The sequence below is a fragment of the Sceloporus occidentalis genome, unplaced genomic scaffold, assembly GCF_023333645.1.
Source record: "Sceloporus occidentalis isolate IW3139 unplaced genomic scaffold, rSceOcc1.0.p SCAF_7, whole genome shotgun sequence".
Lineage (NCBI taxonomy): Eukaryota > Metazoa > Chordata > Lepidosauria > Squamata > Phrynosomatidae > Sceloporus > Sceloporus occidentalis.
Window position 1 is genome coordinate 18,420,183 of NW_028316987.1, and position 24,760 is coordinate 18,444,942.

The following is a 24,760-nucleotide window of genomic DNA, read 5'->3' on the forward strand; positions in this document are numbered from 1 at the left end:
CTGCGCCCAGCAGACCAAAGGAGAAAGGGGCCAAGCGGCCCCTTTCTCCTTCTCCCCGCCGCCGCGGGGTGTCCTTGGGGCTTGAAGCCCCAGGGACACCCCTTTTCAGGCTGCGGGGAAGCAGCGTTTTGCCGCTTCCCCGCAGCCTGAAAAGCGGCGGATCGGGGCCTCAGCGGCTGCCGGTGTAGCCGCTGAAGCCCCAATACTCCAGGGAAAGGGACGGGTGCAGACCGCCCCAAATGGGCGGTCTGTAACCCGCCTGTGTTTATAGTAAGAGTGTTCACTTTCATCTCTTTAAGCTTCCCTCAAGAGGACTTTTTAAAGGAAAGGTGGAAGAATTCAAACAACTACGTATGGAGCCATGATTGCCACTAGTTATGAACAACAATCAATTGTGTTAGTGTAATGTCACCATCGTATCCTGCATTGTTGTACTGGTTACCTTAGAAGCTGCCATCACAGCAGCTGTGGCTGCAACATTGAGACCCCGCTTCCCAAAGTGCACCAAAGCATCGTAGCTTCGATCCTTTGCTTGGACTAGGCAGTCATCTATTTCCTGTCACAAAAAGGTAAAACAAAAACCAAAATAAACACAATAATTCTCAAAAGGAGATTTCCAGTTACTAAACTGTTCTCTTCTTTTTGCTTGTGATTAGCCAGAGGACAGGTGGAGACAATCTTCATTACTACCTTGTTTGTGAGCTTCCAGATGCCCTGTCTCCCTGCTATTGGAAATACAGTAGACCTACCATATTGGCAGGCTACCCATCCACAGATTGAAGCTCTTGCAGATCACCCTGCCTGATATTAGTCAATGGCTGCGCATACGTGCGGCCGTACTAAAGCAGACACACGCACTTTGCCGCCCTTGACTAATATGGATTTCAGCTGCCACATTGCCCCCAATCCATGGGGTATGGGTGGCATCAAACCCCCATGGATAGCAAGGGTGTACTGTAGAATTATGGAGTCAATTGAGCCTTATCTTGAAAGTCAGTCCTTCTTTCCTTAATAAGAAGCAGGGGCATCAATGGGGATGGGGGTGCAGCCCACCCTGAGTGACACCCCAGAAGAGGGGTAACCCCAATTGGGTCTTCCTCCTACTATGTCCCCCCAGCTTTGCTATGGTGGCAGAGGCTTCCTCACAAGGAGACCTCTGCCACCTCAGCAAAGGAAAGGGCCTAGCATACCCTTTTGGACATCTCCAGTTCCCCAAATTACATTGACCTCATCCCAATATTTTAGAACTCATATTTATATGAAGCAGGGTTTTAAAAATTCACTCAGCAACTCTTAGTTATGGAACACAAAGAAAGAAACAACAAATGAACAGGCTGAAGAAAAACATGAACATCATGAAATGAAAGTAAATAAAGTAATTTGTGTTAAACAGCACAATCTTGTACATATCTACACTAGATAGAGTTGCCAGAATGAAAACTGGAGTGAGCTCCTGTTGTGCTATGTAGAAGAGGGAGTTTCAACTAGTGTTGTTTGTCACACAACCAGTTAACAATACCTGATGAAATTCATTCTTCTAAACAACCACTAGGAATCATACAGAAACTGTCTCTAATTTTAACACTGGTAACCCACACCCTGAAGCACAGTCCTGCTAAGTTCAATGGAGCTTATTCCAAAACAAGTATGCATACAAGTGCAGTTTATACCTTTTCAATAATCCTTGCTGAAGTAGCAAGAAACACTTGCAATTACCTTTTCTTTTGAAGACAGTGTTGGATGTACGAATTTCCTATAAAGCAGGCTGGAGCCCTTTGTGTATGGAGACAACAACCAAGCTACAAAAGCTATTTTCAGTTCATAATAAAATGGAAACCTACAGGAAAAGCAAAAAGATATATTTACTTTTGACAGCAGTATAAAGGTATTTCCTGCTCATCCATTATCAAGAGGAAGCAGAAGGGCTAGGGCAAGAAGGCATAACTTAGTGCAATTTGGCACACCTTGGAAAGAGCTTGGAAATGTTGCTTTTTTGACCACAACTCCCAGTTCCTCAGTCAGCATGGCCAGTGACCACAATGGAAGGATATTCTGAGCAATTTAATTCAAAAAGTTGTTTTTCCAAGACCTAAATTTTGTTTATGCTGTGATGGTTTATTTCTATATGGGGATGCACAGAAATGGGTTGATTGTTTGTTCCCATGGTCAGTTTTTCCCATCCTGCTCCTTGAGAGCTTTCACAAACACTCAGCACAAGCTAAGGAACTAATAGTGCTTCTAGATGGCACCAATATTCAGTGCCTTATTTTTTATATGATGCAATTTGACCTCTAAGTTTTATTAATCTTCCTCTTTAGGTCTATCTTTCAAAACAATGCAATATACTACTAATTTTTGTGCGTGATCTGTGTCACCTGCAATTCATGTTCTAAATTTCCATCCTAGATTAAGGGGGGGGGGACCTGTAGTTCAAAACAGTTTTAATGCTCAGATTTAGGAGAAATACTCCACCAATTTCCTTGACTCCACCAATAAATTCACCTTTTTCTGTCCCATAAAGAAAATGATAGAAAGAACTGGCATTAATATGTATGGGCTAATAATTGAAAACAAGATACACAGAGAGGAAACTTATGCCACTTTTACTGATGCACATGTTTTCATCTGCTTCCTTCTTAAAGATTCCTGTTCTTGAATTCTCTTCTACCACTGTTTCCACAGTTTTATATTTTACCTGCTGTTCTCATCTCAAACAGTTCTCAAATAATTATTCCCATGTATGCTTTTCCTAGGGCCACTTGTATTACAAGGCAGCACAAGCTTGGACCCCACCTTTCAAGGGGCACTGTCCAAGCGTGATTCATCTTTTAGTGGTTTTACAATGCACATCTGCAAGTCTTCTGTTCCATAACAGGGGGACAGCTTTGATTCTGGGTCACTCAACAGGCTTACATCTACTCAATTTGAACAGTTGCCGGGACTCACCTTCTTCCTTCCTTCCCCCTTTCTTTTTGTTTCTTTCGGCTCCTTTCCAACTTCCCATATTGTCACCGCCAGCACACTGCTCACTCACACCCACTCACCTGCCAACAAGTGAGCAAGTGATGGCTGTGGAAGGAACACTAAGCTCTGTCCAGCCACAGCTCTGAGCCCAAATCAGGATGGTTGTGGGTTTATTGGTGAAGCAGTTCTCTTCCTGACCAATCTGTATTAGATTGCTGGCCAAGGGCCACTAAAATAGATTGGTGGGGAAGAGGAGTGCATGTCATAATGCTGGAGTATTAGTACTAATTCTTGTATGCACAAGAGGTGATGTCTTCCACACAGGAACACTGATGCATAGCTTTATCGGTCATTTGGTCAGTGTGTCTGTTAGAAGACGTGACTTCCCATAACCCCTCCCTTTCTGGGGGGTCAATAAACTTTATTGCCCGTTGTTCAGTCTCTTCCTCTCTCTGCTCCTACCAAGCATGGAAGCAGAAACCAGTTTGTGCTACTAACAATGTTTTTCTTCTTACTTACATACATAAGAGTCAGCTCTAGGGACTCTTCCACCAAGTATAGTTTTCTCTACAGATTAGTTATTTTTGTAGAATCTAGATGTAGCAATAAAGTAAGTTTCTTTTTACCTACCAATTATCCTGTTTATTTACCTGAAGTTGAGATCTAGTTGTTTCTACCAAATACCTGTGGAGTACATGCTTGTTGCTGCTAAACTGATTTAACCACAAATAACCAAAACAATAATATTTTCTAACATATAATACACAGGCCAGCAATCTGACTGACATTGCTTGGGGATGGTCTACAGCTGCTTTTGACCATCTTACTGTGAGACCTCTCCTGCAACATAGCTATGCATTATTACAATAGGAAAGAAAGAACATTTCTGTGGTGACCTAGGCATGTTTAGTAACCTCTCTGTTCCATTCCCATTCTCTCACATACTCTTTCTTCAATTCATGTATTGTCCTCGGGTTTAGACTCAGACTCAGACAGAAGCAGATATAATGCTATCCACATGTAGGGGTAAAACATTTTGAATTTGTCTTCAGAATACCTGGTAGCTCTTTCTAAAAATCTACACTTCACTAAGTATTGGTACTGAAAACAGATTACAGCAGCTGGGTTAACAGATTTCCATCCACAGCCACAGCCCTTCACATTAAATGCTTTGCAACTGTTTTTCCCAGCACAGCATTTTCCATCCTGCTGACATTGCATTTCCTCCTCCAACCCCACTGTGACACCCAAATCAGGCACTTCCAACACAGGAAATGCCCAGTATCCATAAGTATTCTATGCACCTCATGTTACTGAGCTTTCCTCCTAAATACTGTATATACTTTCCCCTGCTTCTGTTTTATTGATGAACAAAAGAAGACAGAGTCTCAACTGCATACTAACCAGCAAAGAAAAATGTCCGTGAATGTCTCTGCTGTTGTGAAGAGTGCAAATATAATCCAGTACATCATCCATTTTACCTAGAAAGAAAGCATAACTTGGTTATAAGCGAATCCTTATTCATCTCTCAGTTGGACTCCTCCAGATGGGGCAAACTCATCAGGAAATTGGTGGCGTTTGTTGCTGTAGGTTTCAAAACTAGAGGTGATTTAAACGCCAAAAGGATGTTTCTATTCTCCTGGATTATTTTCAGGCAAATCCCAGCACCAGGTACAACACTTTATTTCCACCCTGAGTTTCTTTTAATTCTGAGACTTACCAGAACAACAAAGCTCTCTTCTCTTCCAATGGTACTTTTGCATTAGAATGCTAACTCAATGTGTGTGTGTATTTAACAGAAAGGAAGAGAAAAAAACTACCCTTTAAACCACAGGATTCTGTCAGCAAATCAAATCATGCTGTTTTATTTATTTTTTTTAAATTGGAAGGCCCCTACTGCAATCCAAGAAATTGCTCTAGCAACCCCCACAAAAGATTTGAATGGGTGGATATGGAGACAGCAACTGACAAAACCCAACAAAGCTGTAGGAGGTATGTTGTAAGAACTCCATATTCATGTTTCTGTAGATGAGACAGAAGGAGGTCCTTAACTATTGTGAGCATTACATTACATATTGTGAACCTTATATTTCAGAAACTTCAAGAAACTAGCATTCTTCAATACAGGCTATGATGGCTAGGGCTGCTGGAAGTTGCATTTCAGCAACACTTGGAGGGCTGCATAATTTTCACCCCTGCCTTAGGGCTAGAGCCAGCCTCTTTGGAGGAACATTTACATTCTGGATTTAAGCACTAAACTGCTTTGGATTAAACCAGCAATATAAACCAGAGATAACTGACATTTCAAAGAGAGATCATGTAGAAATGCTGACATGGCACGACATTGGTTATGCGTCTAACTGAATTTCATGGAATTAGCCTTATAAATTCATAAATGAAATCTGAAACTTCCTTTGCATGAGTACGGAATATTCTCTGCGCATTGATATGTTAGAATGTGTCATATAAATCTAATTAACCTATGCTTCTCCAGTAATAGAAAGATGCAGAAGCTATAAGGAGATGTCCTTACATTACATTAGACCTTCTATTTATGTGTCTCTGTGTTGTGTGATCCCCTCCTGGACAGTACTGAGAATTTTTAGCTGTTATCAATTTCAGCTTGGCTGTTCAGTCTCCATCTGGCATTGCCTTGTCAATATCACCATCATGTTTGCAGGGACATCCTATATATCCACTTTGTGTCATTATTCAGGATTACTTTTGGATCAGCTCTGGTTCAGAAGACATACTATGTCCGTAAGTTATTATGTAAAATGTCACCCTGAATAGAAAGTAACTACTGTACAAAATTAAATATCTTGCCAATTAATGGTTGCTTCCTGCTTCAGATGAAGGTTAAGAGGTGACTATACCACCCTCACAGTATTTGTGGTATGTATAGTCAGTGACATACAGCTAGAAATACCCTGTTCTCAATTATTTATTTACAGTATTTTTACATTAATAGGTACCTCAAATTATTAACTTTGCCTTGTTCAAGAGGACTGAAAGAAATTGTTGCAGACATGATCTGGAGTATTTTATGCATCTGAATATTTTGGAAAATCATTACAAAATGGCTGCACACACTGGATTGGATCTTGATCAAGGCCCAAAACAGATGGGCAAAAAGCGCTGCTTTTGAGCTAATCTGAGGGTGTGGTGTGCAGATGACACATGCCCCCAGATCGGCCAGAAGCCATGCTGAGGCTGGCTAATGTGGCCCAAAGCTGGCCACAAAAGGAATGGGGGGAAAGCATTTCTTCCTGGTGTTTCACTGCGAACCATGGCAGCAGCCAGGCTCGGGACCGTGGCATCTGGTCACCATGGTCCCAAGCCAATTGGGGGTCAATTGGGGTTGGAGTAGCCTGTGGCTGCTGCAAGCTGCCAGTCTGTTTGCCCCCAAAGTCTAATGCCACCCAATGGGCTCAACAGTGATGCTAATATCAAGAAACGCTTATACCATATGTATTTTTCAGTGTCACCATTGTCACCTTATTATAATTTATTTTGTGGGATATAAAATTAAATCAACTAAAAAGGGAGTTTAGGAAATGGGAGAAAATATACTAGTCAAATGCATATCATCTAGCTATTTCACTACTTGGAAAAATTGACTTTATATAAGAAATAGAACATCCAGCCTTCTAGATGGTAGGGGAAACTACTTTGACATTTACAAATTTTGTATCATATGTGTATTTGGATCACCTGTAGGTTAGCTAATACAAAAATTACTCTTTAGAAAGTTAGTTTCAAGGCACAATGTAGATGTTATACTATTTGGCATGGAGAAAAATGCATAGTTTAACACCTGAAAGTTTGAATCATGTGAGTTCTTTTCTCCAAATTGCTCAGTAAAAGTTATTAGATGGTATTTTGCAAACAGAAGCCTCAGTTTATTTTAATAATCCTATGGCTGCTAGCTTAGGATACTCCCAAAAATAGTACTTACATATTCTTTAATATCCTTTGACTTTACAGCCTTGTAAGAGTAATACGCAGGGTAAAGAGTGCCAAATATGAGTCTGGAAGAAAAACAAAAACAAAGGAAAAGAGAATTTATTTTCTGTCACAGAAAAATATCCTTTACTGCAGTAAATAATTCCCATAGCTGCCCCGCCCTTTGCATTTTTTGGGAGTATTGAATCACAAAATGTCCAATCTTGTTTTCATTGAAAGGAACAAAAATGCACAAAGCTGAATCCAGGCTAAATTAATTGCATTTAGCCCCACAATAAAATCAGCAAAAATTAAGTCATAACTGACATGCCCTATTGGTTTAAACAGAGACAAAGTTTAAGTGACACAAATGAAATTCTATGCACGTTCAGTTATTTATTTTATAGATTCACTACATATTTGGAGCTATCCCATAACACAAGTTTTTAGGATACTGCAGGAAAAAAAAACCACAATAAAATATAGTACTGTACAAAACAAAAAGTCTATAAGTTAGTTTGGCTCCAGCCTGTAAATTGCAGTCTTAAAACTACCCCAAATACACTGTCCCAAAACCCAACACATGCTAGGAATTAAATCACTGATAATAATTATACTGATGATGGAATTTTTGAAGATGTGGCTTTTCTAATCCCTTTAGAATCCTGCCATGGCATAGGCATTCAAACCGAATTTCTTATTTACATTTCTATTAAAAGGAGAAGATGTTCTAACACAGCTGCTAGATCCTGCCCAGCTAAGGCCTGTTACAGACTGCCAAAATAAAGCTGCTTCTGGTCTCTTTGGAGGTATGCTATTTAAATGATGCATGGGTCCTAAGAGTCCGGAGGTCGCGCCAAAGCCACACTCCATTCCTAAGCACTGGAGTGCAGTTTTGGTGCAGCTTCCGGATTCTTAGGATGCATCCATCATTTAAACAGCATACCTCCAAAGAGACCCGAAGCAGCTTTATTTTGGTGGTCTGTAACAGGCCAACGTTTCTGACAGCTTGCCAAGCAAATTATTTTATCTGAACTGTCACTAATGCAACATCTTTCATTTTCTTTACCCATCTTATTTTATAATAAATTAATAAGAGAAAAACATTAAAAAGAGTAATACAACATGTTGAAAATCAGTCTCAAGACTATTTTTTAAAGATGTCTTTTCTCATCATTATATTAGGGGAAATTGGAGACCTTCTTCTAAATAATCATTCGGATGGTCAAAATACACTGATATCTATCTATCTATCTATCTATCTATCTATCTATCTATCTTCCTGTTGTGGTGTCATACTGGCAAATGCATTATTCAAGCCAGTGCTCTTTCTCAGAGGTTGTACAAGTTGTTATATCTATTTTCTTTTTGAGTGTGTGTGTGTGTGTGTATAACATTAGGGCAGGAGAAGTGCTACTGGGGTGGTTTCCATGTCAAGGGAGTGGTGAATCCAATCCAAGTATTACTTCAGATTCTTATCTGTCTCATACATTCAGGTTCTCTGGTGGGCATTTACTCCAGTAAGCCAGGACTAAGTTGGCAACTGTCAGCCAGGGGACTTTTTCTTCAGCTGCTCCTAGACTGTGGAAGCGATTCAACAGCTGCATACATTGTCTGAATTTAAAAGGGCATTAAAGACCAGTCTCTTCTAGCAGGCTTATCCAAATGATTTTTTAATTGTTAATTTTTTAATTGTTAATTTAAAATGATTTAAAATGATTAATTTTAGATATGGATTGTTTTAATATGTGTGCATCTTATTTGTCCTTATAAATTGAAGTGTGTTTTAAATGATGCTGTTTGTTAATTGTTGTTGTTGTCTCCTGCCTCGGACAGGTGGGTAAGAAATAATAATAATAATAATAATAATAATAATGATGATGATGATAATGATAATTGAAGTGATCCAAAATATTGAACCTTTGCCCCAAACAGGTTCAGCACCTTGGATAGCTCTCTCAACATTCAAATGAAAACCTGTAGTGGATATATCACTCTGTTTATATGGAAAACATCACTCCCAATGGTGTTGCCAAACGTTGTTATACAGAATCCCATTGTCCTGTTTTATGCGGGTGTGTCTGTGTGTGTGTAGTGGAGCGTGGGACTATGAACTGATTGTAGCAGCAGCACAATTTATTAAAGGATAAAGTGGGTTGTGATGTATGTGTGTGTATATAGAGAGATAGTGAATGAGTGTGTTTCAATAATGTTTCCAAGTTTTAGTTTAGAACTGCCAACATGACTAATAAATGTGTTTTCAGCAAATCTAGTCGAAACACTCCCTAAAAGCTAAAATAACCAAAAATGTGGCTATAGTACTTTGGGTATATCATTAGATGACATGACTCAATGAAAAAGATTATACTGCTTAATAAAGTGGAAGACAGAGAGCCAGTGTAATTAGTGGTTTGATTGTTGTACTATGACTCTAGAGAACAGGGTTCAAATCCCCACTCAGCCATGGAAATCTACTTGGTAACCTTGGCAATGTCACATTCTCTCAGCTTCAGATGAAGGCAAAGGCAAAGCCCTCTGAAAAAATCTTGCCAAAAAAACCCCGGTAATAGGATTGGCTTAGGGTTGTCGTAAGTCAGAAACAACTTGAAGACACACAACAACAAATTGGAAGACAGTAGGAGAAGAGGGAGACAACACTACAAGTGGTTTGAATCAAAAGGAGCCAGGGTTTGTAGAGTCTGAACAGAGCTGTTGATGACAGCATGTCTTTGAGGTTTCTTGTTCACACATTCACCACAAGTTGAAGCTGTCCTGACAGCAATGAACAACACATTCCAGTTATAAAATATAATTTTTAACAAGAGCACATATAGTTGCTCTTGCAAGTACAAATGGAGCAGCAAGAGAGAAAGGGAGCATCCACCTTAGCAGCCAGATCAACCGAATCAACCCTGACAATCAATTAGGTGTCAGATGCTGCAGCCAGACAGCCCTCACATTCAATCCCTGAGATACACCAATGCCAGGCACTGCCAAAGTGACAGCAAACATGTAATGTTACACCAAAGTATTCCCATCATCAATACAACTCTACTGGAGGAGATTCATAAAGCATTGTTGGGGGATATGACAGGGAAGAAGCAGGTGACTCCTTCCCATTCTGAATCCTCCTGTATCTTGTTTTGCTACCTATGCCAAATTTAACCTTGCCAACAATCAAACAGGTACTATAAACAATAAAGCAGGAAACACACCAATGAGGTACATCTATGCAGTGATAAAGCAGGTAGAAAACAATCCTAGTGAATACAAGAGAAAGCACAAACAGCAAAGGCAACCCACCATTCTTCCTCCCATTCCCTCCTTAAAACAGTCGTGATGGAACAGAAGATTCTTTAGACTAACTCTGCAGCCAATTACAGTACATCCAAAGCAGTTTAAAAACCTTTGCCAGAAAGCCCATTATTGAGATTAAAGCGTGCCTGACACAATACTGTGGCTGTCTGGCCTCATATTGTGAACACAAAGGAGAACGTGAGTGTCGAGAACTACAGAGCAAAGACACTGCCTAAAATGAGCACATTGCACAAATAATCAAAATATAAAACAGCTTGCGTACAACTGAACTTGCTCTGAATATAGATAAGGTACTTCCACTAATCAGAGTTTGAAGTGCTTGGTCAATATGTAAATGTTTAAATGTTAGGATGTAGTTTGCCAAATTCAGAATAGTACATGGAAAGAATACTGCTGTTTGTCAGGCTTCACTTGTGTTTTGAACTGAACATTTGATAGCACCACAGGCACACAATATATATGTATGTATGAATGAATGAATGAGAATATATATATATATATATATATATATATATATATATATATATAAAATCAGCAGACTACTAATGACTGGATGGATGGATCCAAAATACTTTATTGCACCACAGCTAAGCAAAACACAAAACACAATGCAGATTTTGCAAGCAGCAGCCATTTCATACAAATACTCTATAAACTCACTTCACATGTTGCAGTATGTATAGCATATGCGTGATGAGAAGGAAGCAAACAGTAGGAGTGAAAACTCTCCTACCTGCTGTTTCCAATATTCCTTGAGTAAAAGTTTGGTAGACATGCAGTTAAAGAAAGGACTGAGCCAATCCAAAGAGAGCCCAAAAGATGCCTGAAAGTGAAGAACAGCTTTGGGTCCTTCTTCCTCACTTTCTTACTGCCTCTTTGCACACTGTGGAGCCATTAAATGTGTGTACTGGGAAAGAGATCTGGGGCTGCTGAAACCTTCTTTTCTGTCTTCTTCATTTTCTCTTTTATTCTTAATTTTAATCCTTCATGAAGGTTATTTCTATGAATTTATAAATTTATGCATTTTCTTGTTACATGATATATCAACCTTCCTCCAGTGAATGCAAGGCAATGTAAGTGGCTCTCCTCTTCCTCATTTCCCCCCACAATAACCCTATGACATAGATCAGACTAGGATTGGATCAAGGCCATCTGGCTCGGTAAGGACTTAAATCTAGTTCTATCAAGTCCCATTCCAACAGCTGAACCATTACACCACATTCTCTCTCAATAGATGGATTAGAACTAAAAGTTAGTATTGGAAGGGAAAAAAGAATTGACAACTCTGATAAGTTTTGATACCATGACAGATGTGTTAAACACTCACATTATAGTGTAAGATGGTAAATGCTATAAGATAGTTAAGAGTATGAACTCTTAAGGCGAATGGAGATGATGTGTATAAATAAGACATGTTGTTGTGTGTTATTGTCATAAAGATGGAAGAAGAATGTGAACAAAAATAAGCTTTAAAAATAGATGTGTCAATCTATGTATTGAAGAAGTTTTAGGAACGGGGGGAAATATGGTAATATAACGATTTAAACAAATCTGTAATAGAAAATGTGTTAAAATATTATGGAGAAAATAAATAAATAAAATTATTTTTCAAAAAAGGTGAATTGAGACATCCAGGAGAAGCAATCACTCTTTTCTTTGGGCCAGAAAAGGGCAAGCTGGGGAGTCTGAGGGCAGCAAAAACAGTCATGGGGAGCTGCATGGAGTTCTAAGGCACCTCAGTATAGGCATTACTTCCCAACTCTATATCACTTTAGGCACGTTTCTCTTCTAGCTCCAAAAAAGAAAGGTAGTCAAGTTGTAGAAAAAAAGTGAACCAAGTATAAGAATGCATTGATATAAAAGAGAGAAGGATCAACCCTCCTTCTACCCTGCAGTTTGGATGTGAAAAAGACAAACATGAAGAAAAGTCATTGCCCCATCCACATCCATTTGCCTTCAAAGTGCATGCCCCAAAATTGCTTATTCATTAAAACCCAAGCCATGCTGACCATTAGACAAACTCTGAAGATTATATTGTGATAATAATTTATTTGCACAAAGAATGTTCTGCCTTTTTGGTTGGGCTAAGAATAGTATTACCACAATATGGACTTTTAACTAAGCCCACCATAGAATCAATATGGGGTGACATTTTCCCCTCTCACCCTTTAAATGCCTGGTTGTTTGTAAAGCTGGGGATCAAACTGTTATTAATTGTTGCCAAAACAAACTTGGGAGTGGTCATCATTCTGAACAAATATACAAATATAAAATAAAAATATGTGGGCCCTTTGGGTGCTAATTATTTAATACAATATAAAAATATATAGGGAGTTTTGAGTGTTATTGACCCAAGCAAAGATACAGAGAACCTTTGTGTCACAGCATGAGCAGTATCTAATAATGAAATATCCAAGATGCTTTAAGTTGACAGTTGAACTGTATTCCCCCAAAGCAGCAAATAACGCTTCTAAAAAGTTTGACCTTCTTTCTACCAGAGTGACTCTTACATGCAATCTCTCAATCTCTAGGATTTTATTTACAATTCAACCACACTTTTTTCCAGTTGATTTTTTCCCTGCTTGCTATCTCATGTTCCTTGTTTCCTGCAAACCACACTTCAGCATTTGACATTTGCCTCCTTCGTTTATCCTAACAACAGAAACTAACTTGGCATCACTGAGGCAGATGAATTTACAGGGCTTGCAGAACGTGGCTATACATGGCAAGGCCTTGGCCTATTTCCAATTGGAGAAGCAGAAAGAGTGCTCTCTATTTTGTTTATGTATGCTTCGAAGGGTCAAACTATGGGTTCCCATGACTGGAACGCCCAGTGTACTTTCCCTTTATTTTATGTATTTAAAATTGAGATTCTCTTTCTCACCCCAGAAAAACCTTGAAGTATGAGATCAAATAGGTTACCTGAGATAGATCAGAAATGCATTGTTGTAGTTTGCTTTGAGTCATTTCTGATGTACTGCATCCCTAAGGTAAACCTATCATCAGGTTTTCTGGGCAATATTTGTTCAGAGAGGGTTTGCCTTTGCCTTCCTCTGGGGCTGCGAGAACGTGATTTGTCCAATGATCACCCAATGGTTTTACATGGCTGGGCAAGCATTCAGACTCTGTTCTTCAGAGTCAAAGTCCTGTACTGAAACCACTGCGCCATGCTGGTTCTCCAAAAATGTATACATTGTACAAAATACAAAAGTCCTGTTTCATTCTTCTTCTACACACTTATCAAAAATCAAGGGGGGAAAAGTGTGGTGTACATCTAGTCTGATGATAATGGGAGAGTATTAAGAATGGGCAAACTGGAACTTGTTCAAAATGCAACAAAAATAGCTAGAGGGCCTCCAGAAAATTCTTTTTTTAAAAGAAAAAATCCTGTGGCATCATAAATGGGTTTTGACCTATTTTAAAATAGTTTTTTGGTGGGTTTTTCAGGCTATGAGACTGTGTTCTAGAAGAGTTTATTCCTGATGTTTTGCCAGCAGTGGTGGCTGGCATCTTCAGAGACATGGCCCCATAGCCTGAAAAATGTACAAAAAAACTATGGATGCCAGCCATGAAAGCCTTCAGCTTCACATGTTGTTACATATGCTTTTTAAAGCCCTACTGTTCCAACAAATTTGTTGACAATTTGAAATGACAATTGTGTAGCTTTACTACGTTCACCAGAGCTTTCTCATGCTTGAATCTCTTCAGTACCCTGGACAGATCACAGATATCATACAACTTGTTTTGATAGTGTCCTACATATACATTCCATTGATTGCTTATCTACTTCTCATAAAATACTGCCCTCTCCTAAACTCCTCTACCTTCCTGAGAAATGGAGAGCCTCATTTGGGCAGCCCTGTGCCTTGGAGTGTAGTAGTCCTTAGCATCTTTGTTTTCTTCTGCAGATATTCCTTGGACTGAAAATATGAGATTGCAGCCCCTCCGTGGATTTCAGCTCTTGGGTTAAAGCTTAGTGTCAAGGCCTGGGTTTGTGACCTCTGTAATCTACATCACTAGGCTTTTGAATCTAGCTGGGCCCTTTTCCTTGCTGTCACTCTTAATAATAATAGTATCATCCTAAGGATCATTCTTTCTTAATTATTTCTTATTATTTGTTCTTAAGGCTATACCAAAGACTTGGGAGTCCCACTACTTTTGATTGTTCTGATGAGAAATCTATACTCAGGACAAGAGGCCACTGTTAGAACAGAATATGGAGTAAAGAGAATGGTTCCCAATTAGCAAGGGATCAAGCAAGGCTGCTTTCTATCACCCTACTTGTTCAACTTATAAGCAGACAACATCATACAAAGAGCAGGCTTAGACTTAAAAGAGGGAGCAGTGAAGATAGGAGGAAGGAACATCAACAATCTAAGATATGCATGTGACACCGTTTTACTAACAGAAAACATCATGGACTTGGAACAATTACTGAGGAAGGTCAAGAAAGAAGTGCAAAGGCAGACTTGCAGCTGAACATAAAGAAAACAAAAATAATGATCACAGAGGAGCTACATAAATTCAACCTAGACAATGAGGAAACTGAAATAGTTTCTCATACCTTGGATGCTGTCAGGAAATAAGAAAAGACTAGGAATGGGAAGGGCAGTGATGGAAGAACTAGACAAGATATTAAAGAGCAAGGATATACAACTGAGCATTAAAGTTAGAATCATCCAAGCCAAGGTATTCCCTGGCACCATGTATGGATGTGAGAGCTGGACAGTGAAGAAAGTGGTTAAAAAGAAAATCAACTCATTTGAGATGCGGTGCTGGAGAAGAGCGCTGAGAATACCGGGGACAGCCAAAAAGACAAAGAAATTGGTCCTTGAACATGAACTCTCCCTGGAAGCCAAGATGATTAAACTGAGGTTATCATAATTTAGCCATATCATGAGAAGGCATGACTCATGAAAAGCTAATAATGCTAGGCAGCAGAAAGAAAGACTGCATGCCAGATAGACAGATTCAGGGAGATCACAGGCCTGAATATACAAGACCTAAGTAGAGCAATGGAGAACAGTTGAGCTTAGGAATGTGATTGTATGGATTTTAGAAGACTTTGTCAAAAATAAGGGTTTTTTCCCCCAGAGGCTTTGTTAACTGAGGTATACTTCAGATAAATAATTGCTGATCTAGAAATAAACTATCATGGTCATATTGCATGTTGCATATTCATGTATAGCTTTCTGGCTTTTTTTTAATTGAAAAGCAGGCATTGATACCTGGAAGCCTGAGCAAAGGATCAGATGGCCAAAAAGAGCGGCCAGAGGCTGCTAAAGCCCTGACCAGGCTAGGACTGTAGTGACCGGATGGCCCACTCCCAAAGTGGGCCACTGCTGTGGTCCCAAGAGTGAATTAAATCTGCTCCTTTTGCCAGCAGCTTCAGGCTGCTTTAGGCAGCATTGGAGAAGCTTCCGGACATGTCAGGGGCATGTGTCATCTAAACGCCATGCCCCTGAAATGGCCAGAAGCCATTCTATTTGGCCAGTCTGTTTTGGGCCTCAGTCTGGCAAGGACTACTTAATCTTTCTCCCAAGCAATTTTTCCTCCCAATATCATCACCTACAGTAGGATTGAATACTGCTATCTCTTTCCAGCCCTTCCCATTGACTGTCAATCTGAGGGGGCATGGGCTTAGCAGTGCAATCTAGGTCAGAAACATACCAACAGGAACGTAGCCAAGGGGGGGGGGGTTCTTGGGGTCCGCCCCCCTCCATTAGGAAAATGAATGATGTGTGCTGCTGCGCCGCTGCACCCAAGCCCCATTATAATGGTGGCACTTAGTCTGGACCCCCCCCCCCTTCCTAAAATCCTAGCTATGTCCCTGATACTAAGCTAAAGAAGCCAGTGTGATAGTCAAGACTGTTACCAGGTCAAACTCCAGAGGTAACAAAGGTCCAAAGTTCAGTGGCAGGCAGCATAATCCAGGATTGACAAGCCAAGTATTAGATTCTGAAAAGTACCAATACAGAACCAGAAAGATAGAGATGTTGCTGAGATTGAGCAATTCTGAAGACACTGGACAGGAAATTCAGCCAGGAATAGTACTGATGCCTATATGATACCTTAAAAGAGCCATGCTCTCTGTCATGCTTATGATTGACACAAGTGCGTTGGCACTACAGGAGGGAAGGCATTTTGATTCCATTAAATTCCACTATCATAGGGTTGCACTGTGGGAAAGAATAGGGAAGGGATGACCATTGGCAATGATAAAAAGCCAGGTCCATCAGATTCTTTCCACCAACAACTATTACCTGGCAGTAGGCATTCTTATCGGGTTGAAGTGAGTCAGAAAAGAGATGCAGGGACCAGGCCATCTATCAGGTCTGCTGAGAAATCAACACCTCTTGGCTTCTCTTCTCCTTCAATTGTTTCTGTTCTACTTGGTTGTTCAAAACAGTAGCTGCTTGTGAACAAAACAGGGGGCTACCCCCTAAATTTTCAGGTGAGTCCACTCACTCCACAAATTAGCCCGAGTTATATGAATGTTAAAATGAAGAAATAGTGCATGTAAAGTCAGCCCTCCATATCCGTGGGGTCTTCCAACTCTGTGTATTCCTTTCCTAGGAAACCCAATAAAATTCCTGGGCTTGCCATAAGTCAAAAGGTGGCTTGGGGGCACACACTTTAAATATACAATTGGCCCACCATATCCACAGATTCTTTATCCATGGATTCAACTTTAATTTTAAACTTTTAAATTTCATAAAGTAAAATTGATTTTACCATTTTATTTAAGGGGCACCATTTTACTAACCCATTGTATTTAATGGGACTTGAGCATCCATAGATTTTGGTATCTAGGAACCAAACCCCAGTGGATACCAAAGGCCCACTGTAGTCCTGGAGAGATTTTTCTCTCACCCCACTCTTCCCATCCCTGCCTCTTTCAAATGCCCACCCCAACTATCATAACTCCCCCTCCATGACATTCCCTCCTGTCTTCCTAGCAACTAGTCACACCCATCTAGTCCTTTCCATCTGTCCAGTCTGACATCAGGTTCACTTTTGTACCTTTTAGATGATAAGCCTGAGGGCTGGGACTGTCTCATTAGTTATCTTTGTAAGACACTCTTTTTAAGGAACAAGTAAAAGCACTTCAGTTGAGCAAATAAAGGAGTCCTTCTCTCACTCTCTCTTTTACACACACATGCACTCTATGTCAGTTTTGTGCCGGGGTCAGAGTTGACATACGAATTCCAGGTCCACTTCCATAGGAACATAGCAAATAAACACATAGCAATGAACATGCAGGCCCTTCCCAGCTACTGCATTTATACTTATATTTATACTTATATTATATATATTTATATTTATATATACTTATATCTATACTTATATTATTTATATTTACTGCATACATACTGCATTGGATTTTGAAATGAGATCACATTACAGGAGAACATAGAGTGAACATACACACAGAGGGAGCAGCAGGGGATCGAAATTAATTAATACACAAATGGTAAACATGAACACTACAAATTGGTTCCCAAACCATTTCAATTTCTTTTCTTCCCCCTCTTAAATACCCAAACCCTTTCAATGTACAGTAGTTTCCAGCCTTGACTGTCAGTCAAAAGAGGTATGTCTCCTTAATACACACACAGCTTGGAACTGAAAATACTAAGATATGGTTCACAATCAGCCTGGATGGTGACAAATGGTTCAGGCCACTTCATAGCCTAAGATTCGATTCAAGAACCCAGTGGTTTTATTGTCCTGCCTTTCACATGACTGATGACCTTAAAACCTCATGCTGTCTTCCTTCACATACAATACAGCATTCACACAAATGCAGACTCACAAACATAAAGACACCTTCTTCATTCCAATTGTGTCATGGAATCTTCAGCAATATACAACATAGAATATACAACATTCTTCAACTCGTGCCAAGTAAGAAAGCAGCAAAACTACTACCCTGCAGTCTTGTGAAGAAGGACCAGCCAGTAGATCCGGAAATGTAATTAATAAGAAAGAAAAGAAAAGAAAAGAAAGAAAGAAAAGGTGGGTAACACTACAATCCAAATAAAGGAGCTGTAAGAAGATTTTCAGCCTGGATTGCTTAGTTTACAGTTAATTCTGTGCCATGCATACATACTTCTGGGACCTGATATACTCATTTTAAAATTTAAAAAATGTATTTTTTCAGATTTTCTAAAGACATCACAATGCACTTGAGCTTTGCTTTTTTGGTTGCCATGGTGGAACCTCCTGGTACTTAAGCCTCTAAGAGCCTCCTAAGATAATATCATTGTTGCTGTAATACATTCTTCATACATTTTCTGGCGAGCAATTATGTTTCCACAAAACCAGCACAGAGATATCATGCCTAGAAATTTCTCATTAAACAAGCAGAAATGCTGCTGAAATATTTTCATCCTTCCAGCTTATGTTCTGAAGGGCATGTGCTGCTCACAACTGTTAGCAACAGCCACAGCCAAGTCGTACCACTGCCAGCAGTCCCTGTGTCCTATTAACAGTAACACTTAATATAAAATTGCACAGCATTACACAGCAAAAGCTGCATTTGCTGGTGTATCAAAAATGCAGCTTGTCTTCTAAAGTGCAGAAATTCTTTCTCGTCCTTTCTTTTTAAAGTTTCTGAAATGGGAATCCCACTTTCTCCATGTTGTTGCACATGTGGTGTGTTCCTGTTTATTGTTGTGGCTGCAAAACCCCATATGCACATACCTCCACCCTCTTGTCTAAGGATATCTGAATAGTGTGAAGCAGAAATTCCTGCATGCTGCGGGAGGTGTAGACTGGCTTTTTCTACCTGCTGGGATCCAACCATGAGTGTCATTACTAATGTGTCTACCAGCTTTCAGTTATCCACTTGGACAAGTGTAGCTAAAAGTCTTTTCTCATTAACAGCTAGAGCTTGAAATGCTACTTTAAAAAACAACTAATTACTTTATCACTTTCTCTGATCTGCAACAGGCCATTCTGCTTTATCACACTTGCGGGCAAACGGGATTTAAATGAGAGTTAAACTAGAGAAAACCAGCAAACGTCGTGTGATAAACTTCTGGCATTTCCTGGTTTTCTCTAGTTTAACTCTCGTTTAAATCCTGTTTGCCTGCTAGTGTGATAAAGCAGACAGTTACTATTACTGTAGTCTAGAAAGGTAATTTGTGGACTTGCTTGTTATGGACGAGTTACTATTATTGTTGGTATTTCGACATCACATGAGTATTTTGCCTTGGAAAAAGAAATAGGAAAATGCTCTCTGAGTCACACAAGCGACCAATTCAGATGATGCACCTTGGAAATGCGGAGGAAAGTGCAGTTATCCTTCCCTAGCATTTTTAACTACTCATATGCCTTGGATCCAATTCCCTAACAATGGAAATGAGATGGGATAGAACGGCCACATTGGTTTAACACAGGCTACAAAAAACCCCTTGAGAATGTTTTAGGGCATGTGTGCAGAAGCAGACACTCCTGCATTCAACCCAGTGCCCTGTTTCCTTCTCCCTCAACCACCTGCTCTTAACCTCATGCCTGAGCTGACCTCAAGTATGCAGAGAAACTAAATTCTGCTAAATTCTGGCTCACAACAACCCAGAGGAGCAGAGTGTACACCATGTGCTGATGAGCAGCCAGCTCCACAAGGCAACCCTCTCCCACTCACCCCATCCCACTCCCCATGTGCTCATACTGACTCTGTCTTTTTGGTGGCAGCAGCAGTGTCCCTCATCTTAGCAGAATGGAGGAAAGCAGTAAAGCCCGATGAACCTTTCCAAAGTATTTTTATTTAATCACCAGTTAACTTGAGTCTTTAGAGCAGTTTGTGTTTTCAGTGTGTCTTTCCCCTCACCCATGCCTTCTCCACTTTTTTCTATTGCTGTCTGCCTCTGCTCTTCTTAGCTGCAACCCACAAAGGGGGGGGGGGAGTAGGCAGACACTCAAATGCCCCTTCCTCACACCTCCCATTGCTCAGATGGAGTCAGAACATACCCAGTAAGACATAACAGGTGGAAACCCACATTGTTTAAACTGAAAAGTAGTGAATGAAGGCTCTGACATGCAAAAAATAAAAATTAAAAAACAACACTGTTCCAGCAAAACAACAACAAAAAACAACAACACTCACAACTAGCAACTTGTTATAAAGAAAAGTTACTTCCCAGGTCTGCTAGCAGCAAGTATATAAACATGGCACAGCACTATGCTGACAAAGAGTAGACCTCTGCTATTTAGTCCTGATAAATATTTGGACAGATGGGCCAGACTATGGGCCCGAACAGACAGGCCAAAATAAAGCTGCTTCGGGTCACTTTGGAGGTATGCTGTTTAAATGATGCATGTGTCCTAAGAGTCCGGAAGCTATACCAAAGGACTGGAGTGCAACTTTGATGCAGCTTCTGACCTCTTAATATGTGTGTGTCATTTAAACAGCATACTTCCAAAGCGACCCGAAGCAGCTTTATTTTGGCCTAGTCTGTTTGGGTCCTATGAGAGTTTTTGTACATTTTGCACTGATAATCTGCATTTCAGCACTGTGTGTGTGTGTGTGTGTGTGTGTGTGTGTGTGTGCAAAATGCAAACACTTCGGTTTTGCACACAAAATAACACTGAACAGAAAACAAACTATTTCATGCAAAGTGCACTTTTTTGTGCAAAAATACAGAGCCTGGGACATGTTTGTTTCATCAATGATTGTTTCACAAGAAAAGTCTAAACAAAAATTCTCGTGGCACTTAATCATTTTTCTCAGGATATTCTGATGTGCTGATGCGTCTGTCTCACTGCATATGAATATGTGACAATTATTCTGTACTTGCAAGTCACAATAAAATGTAAGCTGCAATAAAAACTCCCAGAGAAAGTTTAGAGGAGTCCCAAGAATAAGAAACAAAATGTGCATTTATGTATTCAGAAGCATTTGTTCCATGCAAATCTCAATTCTTTTTGTATTTTTACACTTCAGTAAAGAAATTGCCTTGCCTCTTCTTTAGTGACAACAAGTTCTAGTAATCTTAAGCTTCTCAGACACTTAACTGACAGCACAGACAGCTAGAGGTTCAAGGTTCAAAGGGAAATATCTTTCTAATTTAAGCAGACCTGCTCTACTTAAGGCACAGTCTGCCTTCTGCCAGGGAATGCTGCATCCCTTTGGCTTGAATGACTGCTCACCAGTTGCTGGATATTGGCGAACAGGTGAGAGATTCTCCAATGGAAGACATTGATAGGCCTACCCAGTTCTTCTCAATGTGTTTGAAAGTCAAGCTCTTGTCTTAACTGCCACCCATATTTTACCACTTATTTAATACTAGTCTTGCATACCCTTATTAAATATTAGTCTTGCATTCCATTTTACACTGTATTTTACTTGTATTTTGGGCATTAAAGCATACACTGAACAAATACATAAGAAACACAGTACGCTTGTTCAGCAAGGCATACATATTTTTGTTTTTGAAATATAACATATGTACAGTATATTAAAAACATTTAGTTTCAAAAGTGAATACATGGTCCCAACATTTCCTCAGTGCTGATGTGCACAATTTCACTCTAAGTATGCATTCCTGTACATACTTACATTGAACCGAGCAAGAATTCTGAACAGACATGCACAAGATGATCCACTACTATACATTTCAAATATAGTGTAATTTTGTCAAGTGTCAAATGAGATGAAGAGGTCATGGAAAATCTGAAGAGTTACATGCAAACTATAGACACCTCTTTGAGAAAGTACTAAACCTGTCAACACTGGATACCCAATAACACACTTGCAGCTCTGCCAAGTAAAATGTTTAGTAGCCCCATGAACTAGAATCCTTGCACTGTAGTTATACTTTTTCTGTGGCCCTACAGTGATGGCAAAGGAAGACAGACAAGTCAAGATCTGTCAGCTCCAAGCAGTCTGTTTCCCCAGAAGCTTACTTCATTCATGGCTGTTGCCTTTTTTCTGCATCTTGTGTCAGCGTAGTTACACTAGCACAATGCATCTACAGGATTCCAGCCATGTAATGAAACAGTTTTGTCCCAGAGTCACCTCAAGAGAGTCAGAAGCTGAATTCAGCTTGATCATGTGAATGTAAGATTGAAGGACCACAATGACTTGGTGCATGAAAAGCAAGAATTCTTTTGGGTGCATGAGAATGCACTGCCTGCAAGAACTTCAATAACAGAATTGCAGTATAACTACAGCAAAAAAACCAAGGAAGGTACAGATGCAGCTAACTTAATGGAAACTTAATATTAAATGTAATAAAATTATTAGAATTATGAAATAATTTTTATTTTCTTTATATTATAGTGCTATATATTCCGAGCCCATGTTAACTTGTGGTAAAGTGGTACATCTTTTCAGCTCTTACTTCCCTGAAAATTCCATCTCTATTCCTCAGTTTCAGTCACTGGAGAAATTACTGGTCCAAAGGCAGATTTTGCTGATTTGTTTCATTGATCAGCTTCCATAACTCTCCCTGAGGATCAGTAACACACTTCCCATCCCTACCTTTTAAAGAACTTTATTAAATTAAAATTTTAGTGTACTACAGGAAATCATTATCAGCTTTGTATTTACCCAGGACACTTAGGTAAAAAAGTAGAAGGGAAAAGACAAAGATGAAAAACAAGCTAGATAAAATACATACACTGGGTTCTTCATATCCGTGGGCTTGCCATCCACGGATTTGAGCTTCTGCAGATGGCAAACCCCATTACCTTAAATGTCCATGCATGCACATAGCCATAGGAAAGAATAGGACATGAGGACTTCTGTTTTTACTATCCATGGGGTGGGTGGGTGGGTGGGCTTGGAACAGATCCCCTGCACATAACAAGAGATGGCTGTATTTTATACACATCAAACAGAAGCACTTTTGGATGCTAAGATTCTTTTTCAGAAAGCAATCCAATGAAAGTGAAACCAAAAATTTCACAATAAGTTATCACCAAACCTATCCATTTACATCTTTCTGTAAATCAATGTGAGAACAAGGTTTTCTATGGTGGGGGGGGAGGACGGAGGAGGAAGAGTATTAAAGTAAATATATTACATAAAAATACACAAAACATCCTAAAAGACAGGCTCCAAGAGTATCTCCAATGGAGAAATTGATAGATACCATATAATTATAAAAATTATATGGTATCTATCAATTGCTCCATCAAGGCTAGGTTCCACTGGAGTCTCCCAATTTTCTGAAACTATCCCATTTCGACTAATGGAAATTGATGCTATCAATTCTTTGTATTTCAGAATGTTCAATTAAAAATATATTACAGTGGGGCCTCGCTATCCGCGGGCTTATCATCCATCAGCTTAAGCATCCATGAACGTCAATCCCCGTTGCCTCAATGGCGGCACATGAATGTGGTTGTGCTAGCAGCCACACACACATCACGCTGCCATTAGGGACAACAGCACCTGAGGTCCTGCATTTTTATATCCATGGGGGAGAGGGCGGATCCCCCACGGATACTAAAGTTTGACTGTACTTTATTTTGAAGAAGCTGGGTGTTCCCCACTTTGAAGTGGGGAATATTGGTAAAGAGTAAAAAAATCCTACAGACACACATGGATACATGCTCATGTGCATGCACACACACACACATACTGCATGAGCTTTAAAAAACTGTAGCCCTCTCCAGAGCTATAATGCATACCCTCCTTTTGTGTGGAGAGCTAACCTTCCGATCAATTCCTTTCTTTCACTGTGATTTCCAGTAATGCTGCTACAAAAGCCTCCATTTACAATTAGTAATGCTGCTACAAGAGCAGCATTACTAATATGAGATCATAAGCAATAAATTAAACTCAGTCACTTTTACATAAAAATCATTTTCTCATAAACTGTCACCGATCTACTGGGATTAAAGCTAGGTGATCAGTGAGAGAGAAGTTAAAAAGATAAAGTCATAGAAACTGGGTTTTTTTTCCTTCTTCCTCTGTTTTAATAGCAAATGGTAATGCCTGGGGTATAAAAATGTCTGACCTTTAGAGAGAAAGATGCAGTGCCCTGAGGGAAACCTAGGATCACTACTAGTTTTTGTTTTGCAGCTGGCAAAGAACCACTTACCACCAGGAAAGGCAGCTGGAGTTAACACAGGAAGGCAACAACTGTTAGGATGTTCCTACTAATGCCCTACTTGAAAACATGTTAAATTGTTTCTCAAGTTTATTGGCTCAGCCAAATGTAGCATTAGGTAGCGCCAGGCAGACATTTCAGCCAGTGGGTACGGGAGGGATGGTGGCTAGGTGAAAAGTAAACATAATGAAGATGCTGGAGGTAGGGAATTTTTGTGTGGTGCATTGTCTGCCCTGAACCAAACTAAGGCTGCTGTCCTCGGATGAGGTGGACAAAGCTGTCCCCTCACTACCAGTCACGTCGTTCAGGTTGGCTTCTGTGCATGGAATATTGGCAAGGGATACAGGAAATACAGGAAGCTGCAGTCAACTGACTGCATCCACAGACCCAAGCATCTATGGTTTGAAAATATTTTTTTATAAATCCCTAAAGCAAACCTTGATTTTGACATTGTATATAAAGGACACTAT

At 39.8% G+C, this 24,760-nt stretch overlaps 1 protein-coding gene across 3 annotated transcripts in view; it reads right to left on the reverse strand.

Moving 5' to 3' along the window:
* Positions 1-24,760, reverse strand: part of REEP1 (receptor accessory protein 1) — a 57,439-nt gene that overhangs the window by 21,878 nt on the left and 10,801 nt on the right. For all 3 annotated transcript variants that reach the window (XM_089532247.1, XM_089532245.1, XM_089532246.1), the window contains exons 2-5: positions 6,923-6,995; positions 4,369-4,445; positions 1,717-1,837; positions 443-556 (exon numbers count right to left, since the gene is read on the reverse strand). In XM_089532247.1, coding sequence (XP_089388373.1) covers positions 443-556; positions 1,717-1,837; positions 4,369-4,445; positions 6,923-6,995 — 385 coding nt within the window. The remainder of the gene's footprint in view (positions 1-442; positions 557-1,716; positions 1,838-4,368; positions 4,446-6,922; positions 6,996-24,760) is intronic.